This window comes from Dromaius novaehollandiae, chromosome W (genome assembly GCF_036370855.1).
Source record: "Dromaius novaehollandiae isolate bDroNov1 chromosome W, bDroNov1.hap1, whole genome shotgun sequence".
In the NCBI taxonomy this organism is placed as follows: Eukaryota; Metazoa; Chordata; class Aves; order Casuariiformes; family Dromaiidae; genus Dromaius; species Dromaius novaehollandiae.
In genome coordinates this window covers 53653995-53671066 of record NC_088130.1, presented here as the reverse complement: position 1 = coordinate 53671066, position 17072 = coordinate 53653995, and the positions used below count along the sequence as shown (strand labels likewise).

The 17072-nt window shown below is 36.5% G+C and overlaps 1 protein-coding gene across 1 annotated transcript in view; it reads right to left on the bottom strand.

Annotated features, from left to right (window-relative positions):
• LOC135324260 (potassium/sodium hyperpolarization-activated cyclic nucleotide-gated channel 1-like) overlaps nt 1-17072 on the bottom strand; it is a 208469-nt gene that overhangs the window by 34781 nt on the left and 156616 nt on the right. The window contains exon 5 of the mRNA XM_064500142.1: nt 12243-12389. Coding sequence (XP_064356212.1) covers nt 12243-12389 — 147 coding nt within the window. The remainder of the gene's footprint in view (nt 1-12242; nt 12390-17072) is intronic.

Sequence of the window (17072 nt, the reverse complement as noted above, 5' to 3'; positions counted from 1 at the left end):
CCTAAACATTGATACTTTATCTATAAACAACATCTTAAAGTGGGGAAAAAAGAATATTTATAAACAGCTGAAGATTTATGTAGATTTCTTAGAGAAATATGTGACAGAACCCTGAATGACTGTATGTGTTAGAATTTTAGTAGATTTACAGTGTCAGCTATATATGTACATATCTATATATATCGGAATGATATAAAAAGAAAGATAAGGCAGATGCACAATCCCTTTTTAATTCTGAATCCAGCCTTCATCACTGGTTTATTATGTGAACAGGGACAAGCTAATTATGAGACCATTTTAATTGCCTTCTGAATGAAACTACTGAAAAGGCTACTGTAGTGGGATCAGACAGAGGGGCTGTGATGTTATGTTGTAAGTAGCAACTTGTGACAGAAATGTAAGGAAGTCATGACCCAAATTCAGCCACTGTGCTGGACCGCAAGCTTGTAGAAGTAGTAAAATAATGAAAGCGTAGATTCTGGGGCCAAGTTTTGCAGCAATACATGAGGATGCTGATCAACTATAAATGAAAGGGTAAGACATGTAGAGCTGGCTCCAGAAGACAGATAATCAGATGGCAAAGATGATAATGAAGTCTCTGGGAATATCTTAGTAGAGTGACAGGCAGACAGCCCGGAAGATAGAATTTGCTTAAGAGTGCCACTTTCACTAATGTTGGTAGCTGCAGGGAAAAGAGATGCATAAGCAGCACAGGAGATGCAAAGAACATAAGAAATTCTGAGGAGTGCAAGTAGGAATGGAAACAGCAAGAACCGCCTCAATAGCAGATCATGTGGAGGAAAGAGAAGGCAAACTGGCAGTAGACTGGTCTATGTGAATTAGTAAAAGCAGCTAGAATAAAAGTAATGCATCAGATTGTTTAAATATGCAGTAACCAGACAAATTTAAGAATGGCAAATCTTAGAATGGTTAACTGGTCTTGGAAAAGATATTTAATTTGGGGATATCATTAGCTGTAGAACAGGTATCATAATGAAACACCCTAAATCAAAAATAATAAAAGAAAAAGCAGCCTTCAGCGAATACAAGTGTTGAAGTAATTTTAGGCGGATGTTTGAGACACTAGCTCCAGTTAGTGTAAAATGTAAACAAGATAAATGAGAGTGTGTGGTATCAGAGTAACAAAGAAATAGTTTTATTATAACTAGCAGCCAAATCACAGTCAAGACTTGACAGATCAAGGATGCATGGGATACATCCTTAGTATCTGTAGATCCTGAATATATTTCTTCTAGGGAGCAAGGAAGGAAGTGGCTATGTAAATTATATATCCAAGAAGCCTGGGGAGATACCAGTAGCTTTCTATCATCCATTTTTAGTAACTATGCTGTGCTTCCTCTCTGCATGCAATCACTAAGACCTTAAATATCTGCACCTGTGCTTTCCTTCCAGGATTAGATGTGCACTAGAACCTATGGAGCCTAATGATAACAGTGCTCTCAGCAACTGTGATTAGCTCATATGCATGATACTTGCCAACTTCAGGAAGTAGGTGAATATGCAGTGGCACACTTTTTACATCAGTCAAATATTCTTTTTTAAAGCAATTTAAGTTCATCTGCTAGTCCAAAGTTTAACATTTATTTAATTGTTAATAGTATTTAAGTATAAGCACATTACCCACTTTATGAATTAAATATAGGCTGAGGATTATTTCCATAAGAAATATGTTCCTATAATTTACTCAGAAAGATTTTCAAATTATCTTAAGACTATATCTTAATCTCTGCTTTTATGAATACTTTTATCTATATTTATTTTATTTCGTAGGAAAGCCCTTAAAAGCCTTGTCATTACTGTTCTTCATAAGGTCATATGTTATAACCACAGACTGGTGGCATAGCAAATGTGTATTGAGATATACTGTGACAGTGAGAAACATAATGACCACACAGCTGTATGTAATGTAACGTATGTACTTACAGGGTACTATGCAGATGTATTGACAGAGTATTATATAGTAATCAAATTCCCATTTTTTTCCACACAAAGATCTTATACACATGTGTTTGCGTGGATGTGTATGTGTGTGTGTACATCCATTTATCTATCTATTTAACTATCTACATATATCTATATGTAGACCTATGCATATATTTATATGTGTACATTTGGTCAGGGCTCAGCTTTTTAGTCCAAATTGTATTTTTAACATAATCTGTCCCATTAGAACGATATTTGAAATTAATATCAGTTAAATATTTTAGAGGTTAATATAACTCATGTAAAAGTGTGTGATCGTATAACTAAAGTTATAATCTACAAGCAAAAAGGTGAGAGGAAAGAAGATTCTGCTCCCAGTCCCAATTATGTTCTTTGGAAATGAAATGTCCTGATGTTCTATATTCTGCAAGGACACATGATCTGTATCTATTTTCAGCCAACATCTTCTCACATGGTGGCCTAAAAATAGGCCAGCTATGAACTTTAAATAATGGCTCAGGAAGGGTATTAACCTCTTTCTCACATTCTAAGTTTGTCACAGTGCTGTAAGTATCAATATTATACAGAGTGTATCTGGTGTTAGAGAATGACAAAGCAAACTACATATCCCTCCAGTTCTGCTCAACACCTCTACAGATGTCATTGTCTTTTGTTTCCTTTCAAGGTCTGCCATATTTTAAGGCACTTCCACATAATAATGCCAGCACTTCTCTTGGTAATGTCTTATTTTGTGCCAGATGCTAATAATCACAAGCTATTTTATTTTCAAACCCTACTGACTGGAGACTTTCTACTCTTGGTAAAATGTGTCTTACTATGAAAACCTGTGTTTACATAAATATGCAAGTATTTATACAACGTTTAGCAACGAGCGATAGAATGAGAAACTAGAGTTTTGTTATGGGGACTGTGGATGCCTATACTACCTATCTCATTTCCTAAATAATCTGTTATTCAGCTACCATAGAATACGCTCTGATCAGGTATATTTTTCAAGTGATTCCAAGCTCTATTTTTTTCTTACGTTTTCTTCTCAGGAAAAAAATCACACACACACACACGTTCATCTTTGCTTCCTGATTTTGAGTTTAGTAGAGAAAACAAGTTTTCACTATGTAATAAACTTAATTCTAACACATATATGTGGCATTCATGAGACTGCAGCAAAGAAAAAATAGCAAAATAGCATTCAGTTGCACGGTTAACTAGTAATTGGCTGAAACAATCCAGGCTAAAAGGAAAATTGTTAGTTACAAAGAATGAGTCTTTTCTTTATAATATATATAATCACAAAGATATTTACTTTACTACGAAGCACGGGGTACCTATCTACAAAATAATTCAGTCTTTCAGCAAGGCACCATGCATTGCTTCAAATGTGCTGCAGTAGCCAGAACGCACAAACATGCAATGATCAGCTCGTAAAATTTCTAACTGCATGTGCTCTAGTCACTTTACTATTATCCCCTCACCGAACCATCATAGTTCCAGTTTTCACTTTTGACAAAAGAGGAAAAAGAAAGTCAACTTTCTCACTAGAAAATTAACAAACAGACTCTAGCAGAACAAGCTGGGAAACCTCTTAGAAAAGTCCTCCCAGGAGGAGCTTTGCCCCTGTCGAGGTGAGCTTAGGATCCACTGTTACCACTGCCTATGGCTGTGAAGGTATCACGAAAGGCACAGACACAACAGATAAAAACCGTTACCTTGAACTCAGCCTAGGAACTAATGGGAAGTTTATACTTGTACTCATAGTGTCAGATTCCACATTTTGCACCAGCTTTCAATTCTGTAGTCTCTAACAGTCGCATATCACAGTAGTTTAGTCCCCAGGTGAGAGTGATTCTTGTTAATCACTGGAAATATCAAATGCTAAGTTCCTTCAGTGTTAGACTCTTACCTTTAAACAAGAGTAATTCAACACCTTGTGCAGCAAGATCTACACTATATTTCATTATCTGTCCATTTATAAGTAATTTCAAGCACTGTTAAAGGAAACACAGATAAGTCCATTGAAAAGCCAAGGTGCAATGTTAGAGGAACACCTCGTGAATAAACGAAAACATTTTTTTCCATCCCCATGTCTGTTTAATCTCTTGTATAAAGACTCTTCAACAAAAGGGGGCTTTATATGGATATTACACTTTAAAAACATTATGTTTTGGCACTGAGGAGGAGAGGCCCTGCTTTTTCAGGTAGTAAGACTTAAGAAAAAAATCAGTATTCCACCTTTTGCTTACCTGGAAGTGAGACAGTTTTTGGAGAAAAATTGGAAGTATTTGCTTACTGTTAAATAACAACAGTTCAAAACTACAGTTTAGACATTGAGTTTTGTGCTGGTTCTAGAAAAATGCACTGTTTCTTTGTTCAAGTAAAACAAGGATCTAGCATTGCCATGATGTGCAATGCTTTAACTTGGATATCCCCCACAGCTTTAACAAGATTTACCTTCTTATATAACCAGTGTATCTACTGAAAAATAGATCTATCAGTGTGCATTCAAAACAGATGTTAAGCTTTGTTGTTTTTTGTCCTCTGTGCTTTGCCTTTATTTAAAGCCACATGCTTTTAAAGGGAACTCCAAATTATGCATGGGAAATGCTCTGTACCCTTCTATATGCTGTTACTACCATTCCTAGCGGGAGCTGGGTAACATAACATGATGAGTGCATAAAAATAGGCACACGCATTTTCTTCTATATCAGACAGTTCATGGCACATTTATCTCCTCTTGCTGGTAAATCCCAACAAATCTTTATGGTGAATTTCATTGACATTGGCATCTTTTAAGGGTGCCCACTCAACACAGAAACTCTTGTATTAAATGATCCCCAAAGCACTTTTACCAACTCTAAACAAATAAGGTGCAAAAAGAATTTAACCTGCGTCTGGGTCCACAATTTAAATTTCACAGTGAAATCAAAAGGAAAAGATGTCCCCTCTCACCATCTCCAAGAAGGAGATGTACTGGAAAGGGATGAGGGCACATCCTTGCCATGCGTCCCTGCCCTGTCTGCACAGCAGCTTCTCACTCAGGTCGGGGCTGCATCCTTCCCCTTTGTGCCACTTGCGAGATGCTCCCCCCTTCCTCTGCTCACACTCCCCTTACACAGGTGTGCATATTTTTTACTTCAGAAGCACACTAGGGGAAAATGGAGAACCTTGGCAGGTACTACTGATGCACAGTATTAGATTGCCATCTTGCAGCCAGATCCTGCAGCTCCTAATCTTGAATTAAAACAGACCATGTAGTTTCAGACACTGGATCAAGGAGGATTTACAATTATTTTCCTAAAGGATTCAGAGAAACATTTGTTAACTTCTGTTCCATTTTCACAAAAGGACTCATAGTCATAATTCAGGGACTAGAGCAGAAGATCACACAGTATTAGCTGAACGAACCAAAATTTCCAAATCCTACTAGAGCGAATACTAGCCAAAGAAAAAGCAAGCACAGTGTTAAAACAGAATGTGCTTATATAAAGAAAACTAAACCAGAAGACATCTAAAGCCCTTTGTTATTTTCTTTAACCTCCTGGAAATCAGCAGCTCCATTTATAATTGCAATAGTACATTCAGCTCTAATAGGAATGTACATGCTGTGGTAAGCACTGTCTAACACGTATTAACTTCTCCTGGCTTTTAGCAGAAGCTACATGAAAAAAAAAAAAAAAAGAAAAAGAAAAGATGCCTGCCTCTTCCCATCCCCTCCCCCTAATATTATCTGGGTGGCAGCTACAGGAACAGTCTTTCACTTCCTTAGCAGTGGAGACACGACAGACACTAGGAACTGTGATCCTGGACTGAATGAGGCAATGGTGAGAAATTCCCCCCCGCGGGACGGCACGCCTGTGGCATTAGCTGTTGCCCTCTGAATGAAACAGCAATTGTTGCCCTTGTTGATGGCCTTTCTTTCTGATTCTGCTCTTCAGATGCTTGACTAGCAGATCGTACAGTAGCAGACACAGATTGGACTTATTTTCTATAGCTGTCTTTGATGTCTCTCACAGCATTCAGCTTGGTGTGCTTAACTAGCATTTTGCATCTAAATCTTCCGGCACTTTTCTCAGATAATTTACCCTTTTAAGAAACAAATCAACTACTGCTCTAAAATCACTGGATTTGATTTTGATTAGTATATTTGAGGAGCTCATGAAAAAACTGTCATGTTTGAAATGTACCGTTTGGTACCATGTCACACCTGGTGGGGCACAGCATCTTAAAACACAATAATTCAACCACTGCTGATCATCTGCCCATTTCCAAAATTAAAATGGCCTATTTATTTATTTTTTTAATTTACAAAACTTCATCATTGTCTTTTCTAAGAGGCTTTTAGGGCTTTTTTTAAGCCTTGTATACCTTGAGTATTGGGCACACCTTACACAGAAAAATAGCAATGCTTTTTTTTTTTTTAGCATTTATGGAATAAACAATGCTGTAGTATATCATCATTTATTTTGCAAGATTCATGTGTTGCATAGTTCAGCCATGATTTCAGTGGTCCAGAGCACAGACTAAAGCTATGTTTTATCTGCATCTATGTTAAAAAACGTGAATGTTCTACATAAAGAGATATTCACTCTCTCTGTGTAACTATATAAACATATACCCAAATGAGTTCCTCTATAACTACATCTATAATTCTGATGCATTTTACATCGTTCTCCTCCTCAAGCTTCATACCCAAGCTTCAGCAAATATAAAAATGTATAAAAGTACAGTGGATTATAATGAAACAATTACCTCTCAGTCTTCTATGACCTTAAATTTATGGACATAAGTTATTATGGAAGCAATGTAGTTGAAATTTCCAATACTGTAATATTGACTCTGATACTTTATTGTTTTTTAATAAACTCATTTGATTTTCTGTTATTATTTTAATGTTTGATGGCCAGTATCCAAAAATCATAATGACTGCACTATTAAGAAAGATTTATGTTTACTGTGCTGTAATAACACCACATTTCGGCCTCATACTATTAACTGTGGAGATGTCCCATGCTTTGCTCACAGGATTATAGTATAGAGTTCCAAAGAAACTATAAAGTCTTGTGATTTCTAAAGATAAATAAGAAACAGAAGGAAAAGGAAGCAAATTTTAATGAGGAAAATGAGAAAGCTAATTAATTGGGAAGAAGAGTTAAGTTACTGAATTGATCATTTTTAAATTTGATTTTAAGAGTATCAAATACTTTCTCTAAAAATATACTTGTCTACATGTACCAAATTGATCTGTTTTTAGTCCTATTTTTACTTAGATGAAATTACTGTTGGCAAATTATAAATCCAATAATGGAAGCTTTGCACTATTTTGTTACGAGAGTCCGTTTCTTACAAGAACTGTCACAAAATGCAACTCTTGATGTAATACTAAGCAGTGTGCTGGATCTTTTTCAGAATTTTACACCTGATTCATCAGTCTGTAACAGGTACCATAACGTACTTAAATTCACTATCCCTATGGCAACAATAAAGGCCAAGAACTTCACTGCTTGATGTCGGAAAGGGCAATGTGTACAAATGAAGCTTGTTAAAAGAAACAAAAATGGGATTCTTTTAGGCTGGTTGGAGATTACTGATGGAAGAGTTAAGTGATACACATAGGAAAATACATATAGTCATGTATCCATTACCACTTAGGACTTAGCTCTTTCAGTTATAATGATTCCATAAAAATGCAATCTCTGTGCTTGGCAGTGATTAAAAAAGGCAAATTAATGTTAGGAATTATTAAGAAAAGAATAATTCATATTATTATGATATCATTATAGTAGGTGCAGATCTGGTGGTCTCACCTCAAAAAGGCTATAGTAGAGCTGGGAAAAAATTAGAAAATGGCAACAAGAGTGATCATGGGGATGAGCTGGCTTCTGTGCAAGGAAAGATTACACAGAATAGGACTCTTTTGCCTCAAAAAATACAATACAAGGAGGGATACAGAAAACTACAACATCATGACTGGCAGGCAAAGGGTGGATAGGAATCGACTGTACCATCACTTTTGGTACAAGAATCAAACCCAAAAAAGGCGGTGGGAGCCAGGTTCATACCCAAGAAAAGGAGGCGGTTCCTCATGCAGCAGCCTGTAACATTGTGGAACTCCGTGCCAAAGGACGTTGGGATGCACAAAGATTACACAGATTCTGCAGGAGAGTAAATAATTAATTGGAAGGGACACCTCTCAAGGAATGCTAAATAGAGAAACCACATCAGGCTCATAAAATCCCTTGAGCTGAAAATTGTTGAAGCATAGGAGAGTAATCAAGGGAAATATTATACTTTCCCTGTTCTCATTCTTCTCTGGGTGTCCACTTAACCACAACTGCTGGAGGGAGGCTATTGGGTTAGATGGACCCTGAATCCAAAAGAGTTTGACTCTTCTCATGTTCTGTTCTTAGGTGAAACTGCTTATGTATGATATGTGTCTTTTAATGTTTGTAACTGAATTGCCATTTTGGAAGAGATTTTGCTAAGCCATGGTTCGTTCCTCATCATCTGTACCATCTCCTATTTGTGTTATGACAGTTACAAAGATCTCATTTGGGACTAAGACCTTGTGATGTCAGATGATGTTCAAGCACGTATGTTGCAAGAACTCAGAATTAAGAAATGAGAAACTCTAGAAAGCTTTACAGGTATCTCTGTCTGCTCAAGAACCAAAGACAACATGTATATAGGAGAAACATGCAAATTGCTACCAATTGCTAATTGCTACCTTAAGAAATAAGGGAGGGAGATGATTGTTAATCACAAATGTTAATAAAGATGGGATTTATCACACCATCAGGTGTGTAAAGATTCAGCCTTTTCTCTAAACTAGTAATCTAGGTTTTCCCTACAGTAAGTAGGGGTAGGGGAGGTGCAGGGTGAGCCTGGATGACTAGCTTAGGCTTGACACTGAACTTATATATAGCTAAAGCTAGGTCAGAAGAATACAACCTTGCATGGCCTGGCTAAAGCAAATTCAAATTACCCATCTGTACAAAACAAGTAACTGCCAGGAGTCTCCTGACTACTTGACTCTCAGGAATGCTGGACAGTTATTATCAGAGAAGGTTACCTGTGAAAAAGGGCATATGCTTTTCAGGAAGAGCAACATTTTTGAATTCAATGAAAAGACACTATTTAATTCTTACAAGCAGGTAGCAGCACAGCACACGTGGCAATGTGTGGGTCATACAGTTTGAGCATGTAAAGCTGAGAGTATCCAATTAATTACATTACCATGTGACTAATATACTCAATTTGTGCAACTAACTTAACCAGGGAGAAGATAAGGTTTTAAAATCCCCTTTTCTAATAAATGTCTACCTTTGTTCCCTGCCATTAAGGGAATTTCTTTGTTAATTCAAGCTTATCCTTAACTGATATAGGTCAGTCACTACTTGGGAAATGTATGCTTTACTCAGATAGGAAACACCTGAAGAGCCTTGGAAATTTAGCTAGCTAAATTAGCTAAGCTTATTCTCCATAATAAACATGACTATATTTTTTGTTACCAAATAAAGTTATCCACTCACACATATGCAGCACACCTTTTTTCAGCTTATCACTATTTCATTCATCAAATGTACTATGAACATTCTATACGAAATTTTCAGAAGCTCAGTCAAATGACCATCGATCTTGTTTTACCAAAAAAGTCTTACCTCTGTTGTAAGTATATACAGCTGTAATAGTAGCGTTCATCATGTAAGAATTAATTTTACACCAGATTTCTACTCCAATTCTATGCTTTTAACTAATTTTTTTTAACAGTTGGAAGATCTTATTTATATAATGTAAAATTATTTTCCTACTTACTTTTACAATAAAAATGAGTAAGCCAAATTTTTAAAACACGAACAAAAAAATTCACACTTCTAAAGACAGACTGGATGTGGGAACTTTCAGCCCATACAGTGAAATTGAATGGCTGAGAACAAGGAGAATAGAAAACACTGCAACTGTTTTATAGCTTTTGGTGATATTCATGCTATAATTATTAAGCAGTTTGTGTGGTTTTTTCTTGTTCTGCTTGTTGTAAGTGAGGAAATAGTGGTTTCAGTTGAATGTCTTCATCAGAAACTACATTCATCATGGTAAGTATGCCCCACGGAGACTCTGAATGTTTAATTCTCACTCCACACTAAACTGAAGGTATAATAAAATATAAAATTCAGTAAGAACTTAAGAAATGCAGCAAATATTTATTCTTGAATGGTGTAATTAGGATATCAGTGCCATCACCTGGATGTTACAGCCTCATGCAGTTATTGGCACATAAGATATGCTGTCCAAGATCAATAAAAACTGTGCTCTGCCTTTAAAAGGGTCTAATTTATTATGGATTAGTCACACCAAAAAGCCACTGCCTGCACTACAAAAGTGTGCATAATAAAGTGATAGCTAAAATAGTGTTTGAAACTGCCAAACTAAGCAAACATCTAAGTGGTGTTTTCAGGGCACAGTGCATGAGCTGCTGCCAGAATTCAGACAGAATCCTTGGGAAACCTTTTCTGTCTGTCATTGCCACTGTCCATTTTTCTCCATTTTTCTTGATATTTTTCTGGAACAACCACTATGTTGTCATCAGGACAGTGTGCAACCTGACTGTAGCTTCTGATGAAAGCACTCTGCTGGGTGGATAAATTCTTATACAATAAAGAAAACAAAGAAATCATGCTACATACAGCATGATCATAATAAAACCAAAAGCCATTCCTTCAGTGATATTCCATTCTTATTCCATGTTTTTAATGGCTCATTAATTTTTGAAATTTTCCATGCTTGATCTCTCCCCAGAAGTGATTTTTGGTTTTTATGCTTGACCAAATTTGCCTTGCATTCTTAATATGAAAAAAATAGAGAGAGAGAGAGGGAGAAAGAAAGAAAGAGGAAAAAAGAAAAAGAACAAAAGAGAGAAAAAGAGGACGAAGGAGAGAAAGAGAAAGGACAGAAGGGAAAGAAAGCTAATCAGTGCTGCAATTGAAAATTTTTGTCAGTAAAAGATTTTGCACTGGAAGGGTATTAGACTTCATTTACGGAGAAATACTTTCCTTAGAAGAGCAGATAGATTAAACTTTTGTCTGATGTCAGTCACTGCTAAGCCTGTACATACATCCATTTCTTTAACAGAGGCCAAGATTCATGTTTTGACTGTCACTGCACTGTAGGGATAGTTTGTGGGCTTCCTTTTTCTGTTCTACATGACAAATTTTTATGGTGCATTCTCCTCTTGTTTCCTCATATGACATTTCGAAAGACACTAAGGGGAGCTCAGGGTAAATTGCCAGAAGCAGTATCAAACCCAGAACCATCCAGTTGCCCTCCAAAACACTTACAAATCCACAATATAATAATAATGAGAGAACTCTGAGGCTACCTCTATGTTAGGAAATTAAATGGGCCCAGGCACTGGAATTCAATCATCTATACTGTTAAATTGTGAGAATAATCATGGTTTGGCCTGATTTTGACTTGGACCGTCTAGTACTGACCCAGCAATTTTGGGCACAGTTCACCACTCCCAGTTGGCAGTTTGTAGGGAGGGAGGCCAGTATGAGACTTTGACAACATGGACAAGATCAAATTGTGCCAGCCGGCCTCAGAACTTCTGAACAGGCATAGCATTATTTCTTATAGATATAACTTGAATATGCCAACTATTTTAAATATGGAATGTGATTGATTTTGGAATTGGATTATATGATATGTTTCCTTTTCACAACAAAGAGCTGGATTCAATGGTGCAGACAATCCCTTACAGATCTATGTTCTTATTATTCTGCAAACCTTGCTAAAAAAGAATAAACCCTCACATATCTTTCCAACAGTACAGATGTCATCCTGTGCTCTGCAGGGAGTTAAAAGTACAGATGTCATCCTGCACTCTGTTGGGAGTTATATATGCATGTATTCAGCACCATCCCTCCCATGGTAGGGATATTAAAAGACTTTACTTGGTATCACAGAAAATTACACAGGATTCATCATACCTCTCCTCTTTTTTCCCCTTTTCGTGTTTATTTTCTTTTCCCTGCTTATGCTTTCTCCTCTTGTGTGGCAGTGACTGACAGACTGGTTCAGAGGAGAGTGTGAACATGCATATTCCTTCGTATCAATCCAATCTAACATAAAGTTCATTCTCCTGATCATTCATTGACCAGGTAGATGGTCAAACGAGATTAAATGTTACAAAACAGAAACAGAAATAGCATTTTAACACAGAAATAGCAAAGACATGAAAGCTTTCCATACCGCGAAGAACTGCTTGGACACTTTAATCTTACCTCCCTAAGGGGATCATTGAGCTCATTGAGAATATTTTCTTCATCAAAAATCTTGCCTTGGTAGCGGTGTTCATAGTAATCATGGATCTTCTGGCGCATTTCAGCAGGTAACTTGTGGAATGACATGTACTGTTCCACTTGTTTGTACTAGTAGGAAAATAAAAGAAAGAATTAGGAAACAGAAAGACTTTTTAGTTTTTCTACAGGCATCTAGAAAATGAAAGTGAAGTCACGTATCCATTTCAGAAATGCAAATTCCAAAACATTTCTAATATATCCAAAATTCAGTATGTTCATGAAAGACAGCAAACAGCAGAGCCAAGTTTGCTGATTTCAAACATGAACACCTACAACTACTGTTATATATCTGATAAGGTGCAATATAAAAACAAATCTGTCGGAAAGCCATTTCAGAAGATCACAGCTAAAGGAGAAACAGTTGCAGTATGCATAGAATGCAGAAGTATGAGAAGAGGATCGCTATAGAAAATCTCATGAAACCATGGAATTTAGTAAATAGAAGCCTTTTCTATACTATAAAATTTCTATTCTAAACAAATGTCATATAACCATGTGATTTACAGTTGGGGTATAAATAAAGGGGGAGAACATGATCAGAACTTTGGGTTTGCAACAGCAACATTAATGCGACATAGATCTGCTTCAACATTTTGGTGTTAAATGGCAATTATCAGTGCTGAACATTTTATATATTTTATTTTATAAAGATAACCTTTTAAATACACATCAAAGGATCCTTACAGGAAGATTAGCTACTTTAGTATTACTGTTGCTCAGGTGGCAACATAACAACTGAAAATAATGGAAACTGCCTTAGCAGTGATGCTAATATCCACATTACTGTCTGAGTTTTAGAAGCCAAATCCTCTCACTTGTCATGTGTTCCCTAAATTCCCAGCTATATACAGTTCCAAGACTACACAAACGCCGTTTTTAGCTCATTCCATGCAGCAGATGAGGAAACTGTATATAGTGTATATCTACTACTTTACTACCGTATTCAGAGTTTAAGGTGTGAAATTTCAAGAGATGCGTATGCTTTATTAAGGTTGTTTATGAGGTGACTAAAGAGCAACATTAAAATCTGTGTAGCTAACAAAATAGAAAGCACTCCCTCAGGAGAATGAGGGGAAGATAGAGGTAAGTGTTGAACTAGAAAACTAGGCATGGCATTAAGAAAAAAAAGTGGGATAAAACAGAGATGACAGGACCCAGGAGACTCGGAGAACCCCCCTCTATTTGTCTCACCTGTGTTAACAACTCCTTGTCTCTACCAGTCTTCTGCCCTGTCTCCTGTTTTGTTTGCTCCCAAACCTGCCTGCCTGCCTCAGAAGCCCTCTTGGCAAGCATAATTCTCAGAAAAGATAGTCCCAAGCTAACATACACAGAGCTGCACTGTACAAAATTGTACGATACATCTGAGATCCAGAAAATGGGGAAGCTGCCTTTACTGCAAACTGACAAGTTCCACCTGAGTGAGACTTTTGCCTTTCAGGCCCCCCATCCGTGACTCACTCGAAGGAGATTAAGGCACAGAAAGGGAAAATCCCTTCCAGGCTTACAGGTGAGTTAAAGCTTGGCAGAAACTTGTTTCCTTATGTAAACAGTCTTCATTTAAATTTTTCTTCTTTTTTTCAGGCTTAATTAGGCAATTTTAACTCTGTTTTCAATTAAAAAGCCAATGAAGCCTTAATTAGGATCAGCATCTCTGTAGAGCAATTAAATCAATTTATAATGTACATGTACTCCTTATGAACTGTAGCACATATCTTTAAACTTGCATAATTGAAGGCTATTCAATCCTCTGGAATTGAAATTAGTTTTTGCTTTGCCAAGTGGCATAATATTAGGTGGAGCCGTGTGTACAACATTCATTCCCTAAATAAGAATAAAATAATTTTGCATGAGACTAACTATTTAACGATGTACTATGAGTACATAAATCTGGTTTAACCTCTCTACTGCTATTTTGAACCTCTGAAGCAAGAATTCTTCTCTTTCCTTTAAAAGTAAGATTTAAATTTGTGTGCTCATCAATGGTTTCTGCTCTGATAAGGAGAAATTTAGCCATACATTTTGGGTGTGAACGAGAGTTCTGGGACTGCAGAAGACAGTCGCCTCTTAGCATAAACAATGTATTGCTTCTAAAATTATGCTACTAATCAGCTGCAGCTAATCTAGCCATGGATTTACTTGGAGGGAAGGGATTTTAGATCTCCCAGTATTCCGTATATCTCACTGAGGTGGTGAAAAAATCCTGGAAACTGCAGTGCTCTGGCTTTTCTGCAGCTTCTCCAAACCAAAGCCAGAATGAAGATGCTGCACTGCACAACCACTTTATGCCTGTGTCCAGCCCTCCACTGCTGTGTCCTCATGTAAGCAGCGTATCATGTGGAGTAACACAAGGGCACAATCAGATGAATGAGAGGGTAAGAACTGCAATAGGCTCCTTCACAGGGGAGCTCCACCCCTTTACTCCAATTTATTTGCATTCTGATATGCTTGAGCAATGTTTATAAAGAATAATCCTTGCTAAACAAAAATATACATTAATCTCAGATACACAGGATATAATGCAAGAGAGTTGTGAAGATCTTTCATACCAAAATAACCTTGAAGAACAATTGCTAAAAGCAGTTTGTGCTTGCTCCCACATAACCTAGCTCTTTTCTCTACAAGGGATTATGCTTGCACAAGAGAATTTTAGGGAAACAGAAATAATAATACTAATACGAATCCAGTGCCTTTTACTACTGGGTCTCAAAAATGTTTCCAAATTAATAGCACACAGAATAATAGAGACTTCTGTTTATTAGCAACATTTGTTTTCCAATCTACAACTAGGAAGTTGTTCCCAGAAATATTTACCCATCTAAATTACTACTGAGGATGCTTTCCATGTCCAAGTCTGACCCTGTGAGCGTACAGTATACCATCACTACCATTCCGAAAAGAATCTTCGCCTAATCTTTTTCAGAGTGATTCTGACTCATATTCTGTATCATTCATGCTACTTCTCCCCCCTTCTTTGCATTCTACCATAGTCCTAATGTAAAATGTTTCCTCAAAACCTTTAATTTGTTCTTTTTCTTCAGCAACTGATAATTTGTCACTAACTAAATCCCAGTCATGATGGCTTCTTAGTTCTAGAATATTAAGCAAGTTTATGTTTTTTCAACCTATTATTTATTATTGACAATATTGAGGATTTGCCAGCTTAGTTGCCACTGTGGTATCTCACACACTGGTTGCAAAATATGTGCTAAAATGAAGATACAAGAATACAGCAAAATTAATATGGTCTTGTTCATTCTGTGTAGTAAAACACTGATTCATTTAAAGTTAATTTTGAAGAAATTTTTCTCTCTAGGTACCATAGACACTAAAAACGTCAGATGTGGAAACAATTTTACCTTTAAATATTTATTCTGCTTTTTCATGCTCTTTTTCATTTCAAATTCAATATCAAAAAAAGTTTAAAAATTCTCACTAGCACCATGAGCCCTTTAAATAAATATGAAAATTCAGTATCTTTTCATGGTTTGTCTGAGTGAGATTTTACATCTAAAGTTGATAACTTGTCAGTGAAATTAAATTTAGTCAAAACTTTAATATTAGAGTTGGATTTAAAAGAGCTGTGCCTGATTCCAAGTCATCCATCAGAGCTAACACTTGAACCTGGGTCTTCATATGCAAATGGAATCATTTGCCCCTACCGACTCTTCTTGTCACACCGCATCTTTTCCTTCCTAGATTGAAAATTTCATTTTGCTTTTTTGGGTTTTTTTTTTTTTTTTTTTTTTTGGTTTGGTTTATTCAGAAAAGTGACATCTTAATTCCACGTTACAGAAGTGCCTCAGGCTCTTTTTTCACATGTGTGTGAAATAATTTCAATACCACAGCAAGTTCCTTCAAAACTGACAATAATTTCTTCTTTCGACTTTTCTTATGCCACATAGGAACCTCCAGTCATTGGAAAGACAACATTAAAAATATAAATGATTGTGCTAAATCCTTTTTTATTCTTTGATCTTAAGTTGCCTTTTCAGCCTTGCTCCTACCTGACACTGCAGAGAACTAGATTCTCCTGGGAGGGAGAAGTAAGGGACTCTGCATGTGCAGATCTCCCACGTAGACTCTGCTTCACATTCTTTAGAAATGGGATGTTAGAGGCCTCAAAAGGCAGGGATGAACTCTACCTTTGATTCCAGGGTACTGAGGAGAGAAATAACAGGCATCCAGGCTCTTCAGCAGAGCCTGTGCAGGATGAAGACATGGCAAGACAAAAGAAAGGTAGGACAAACCTTTTAAAATGAGAATCATTGTTTTGTCTAATATCACTACATCCAAGTATGGGTTTAATTTCCTGTGGAACTAAGAAATTTCCATAAAACCGTAAGTCTGGTCCAGTTAATTTCAGTATGTTTTATTGAAATCAAATGATTTCAGACTGCTTTAAAAAAACTCTTAATGCATAATTATGTAACTGACTGCTATAAATGAAAAGATTGTCTTCTTTCTTCTTTTCCCTGACTCAGTTGGCTTATACTCTGAAGTATGGAGATCAGAAGCCTTATATATCCTACTTTATGCAATTTGAAATACTTTTATTACTCATACAAACACCTATTTTTGTATCCCACTGTGCTTCGATAGTATCTTGCCTCATTAAATTCTACATATTTTTTGCATGTACAAAGAGCATATTCTTTTGGCACTTTAATTTTCCTGTCTCTCAAGTTCATTATACGTTGTCTTATACTTTGAAAAAAAAAACCCACAGTATTTTTGAATGCTGTTTTTTGTACC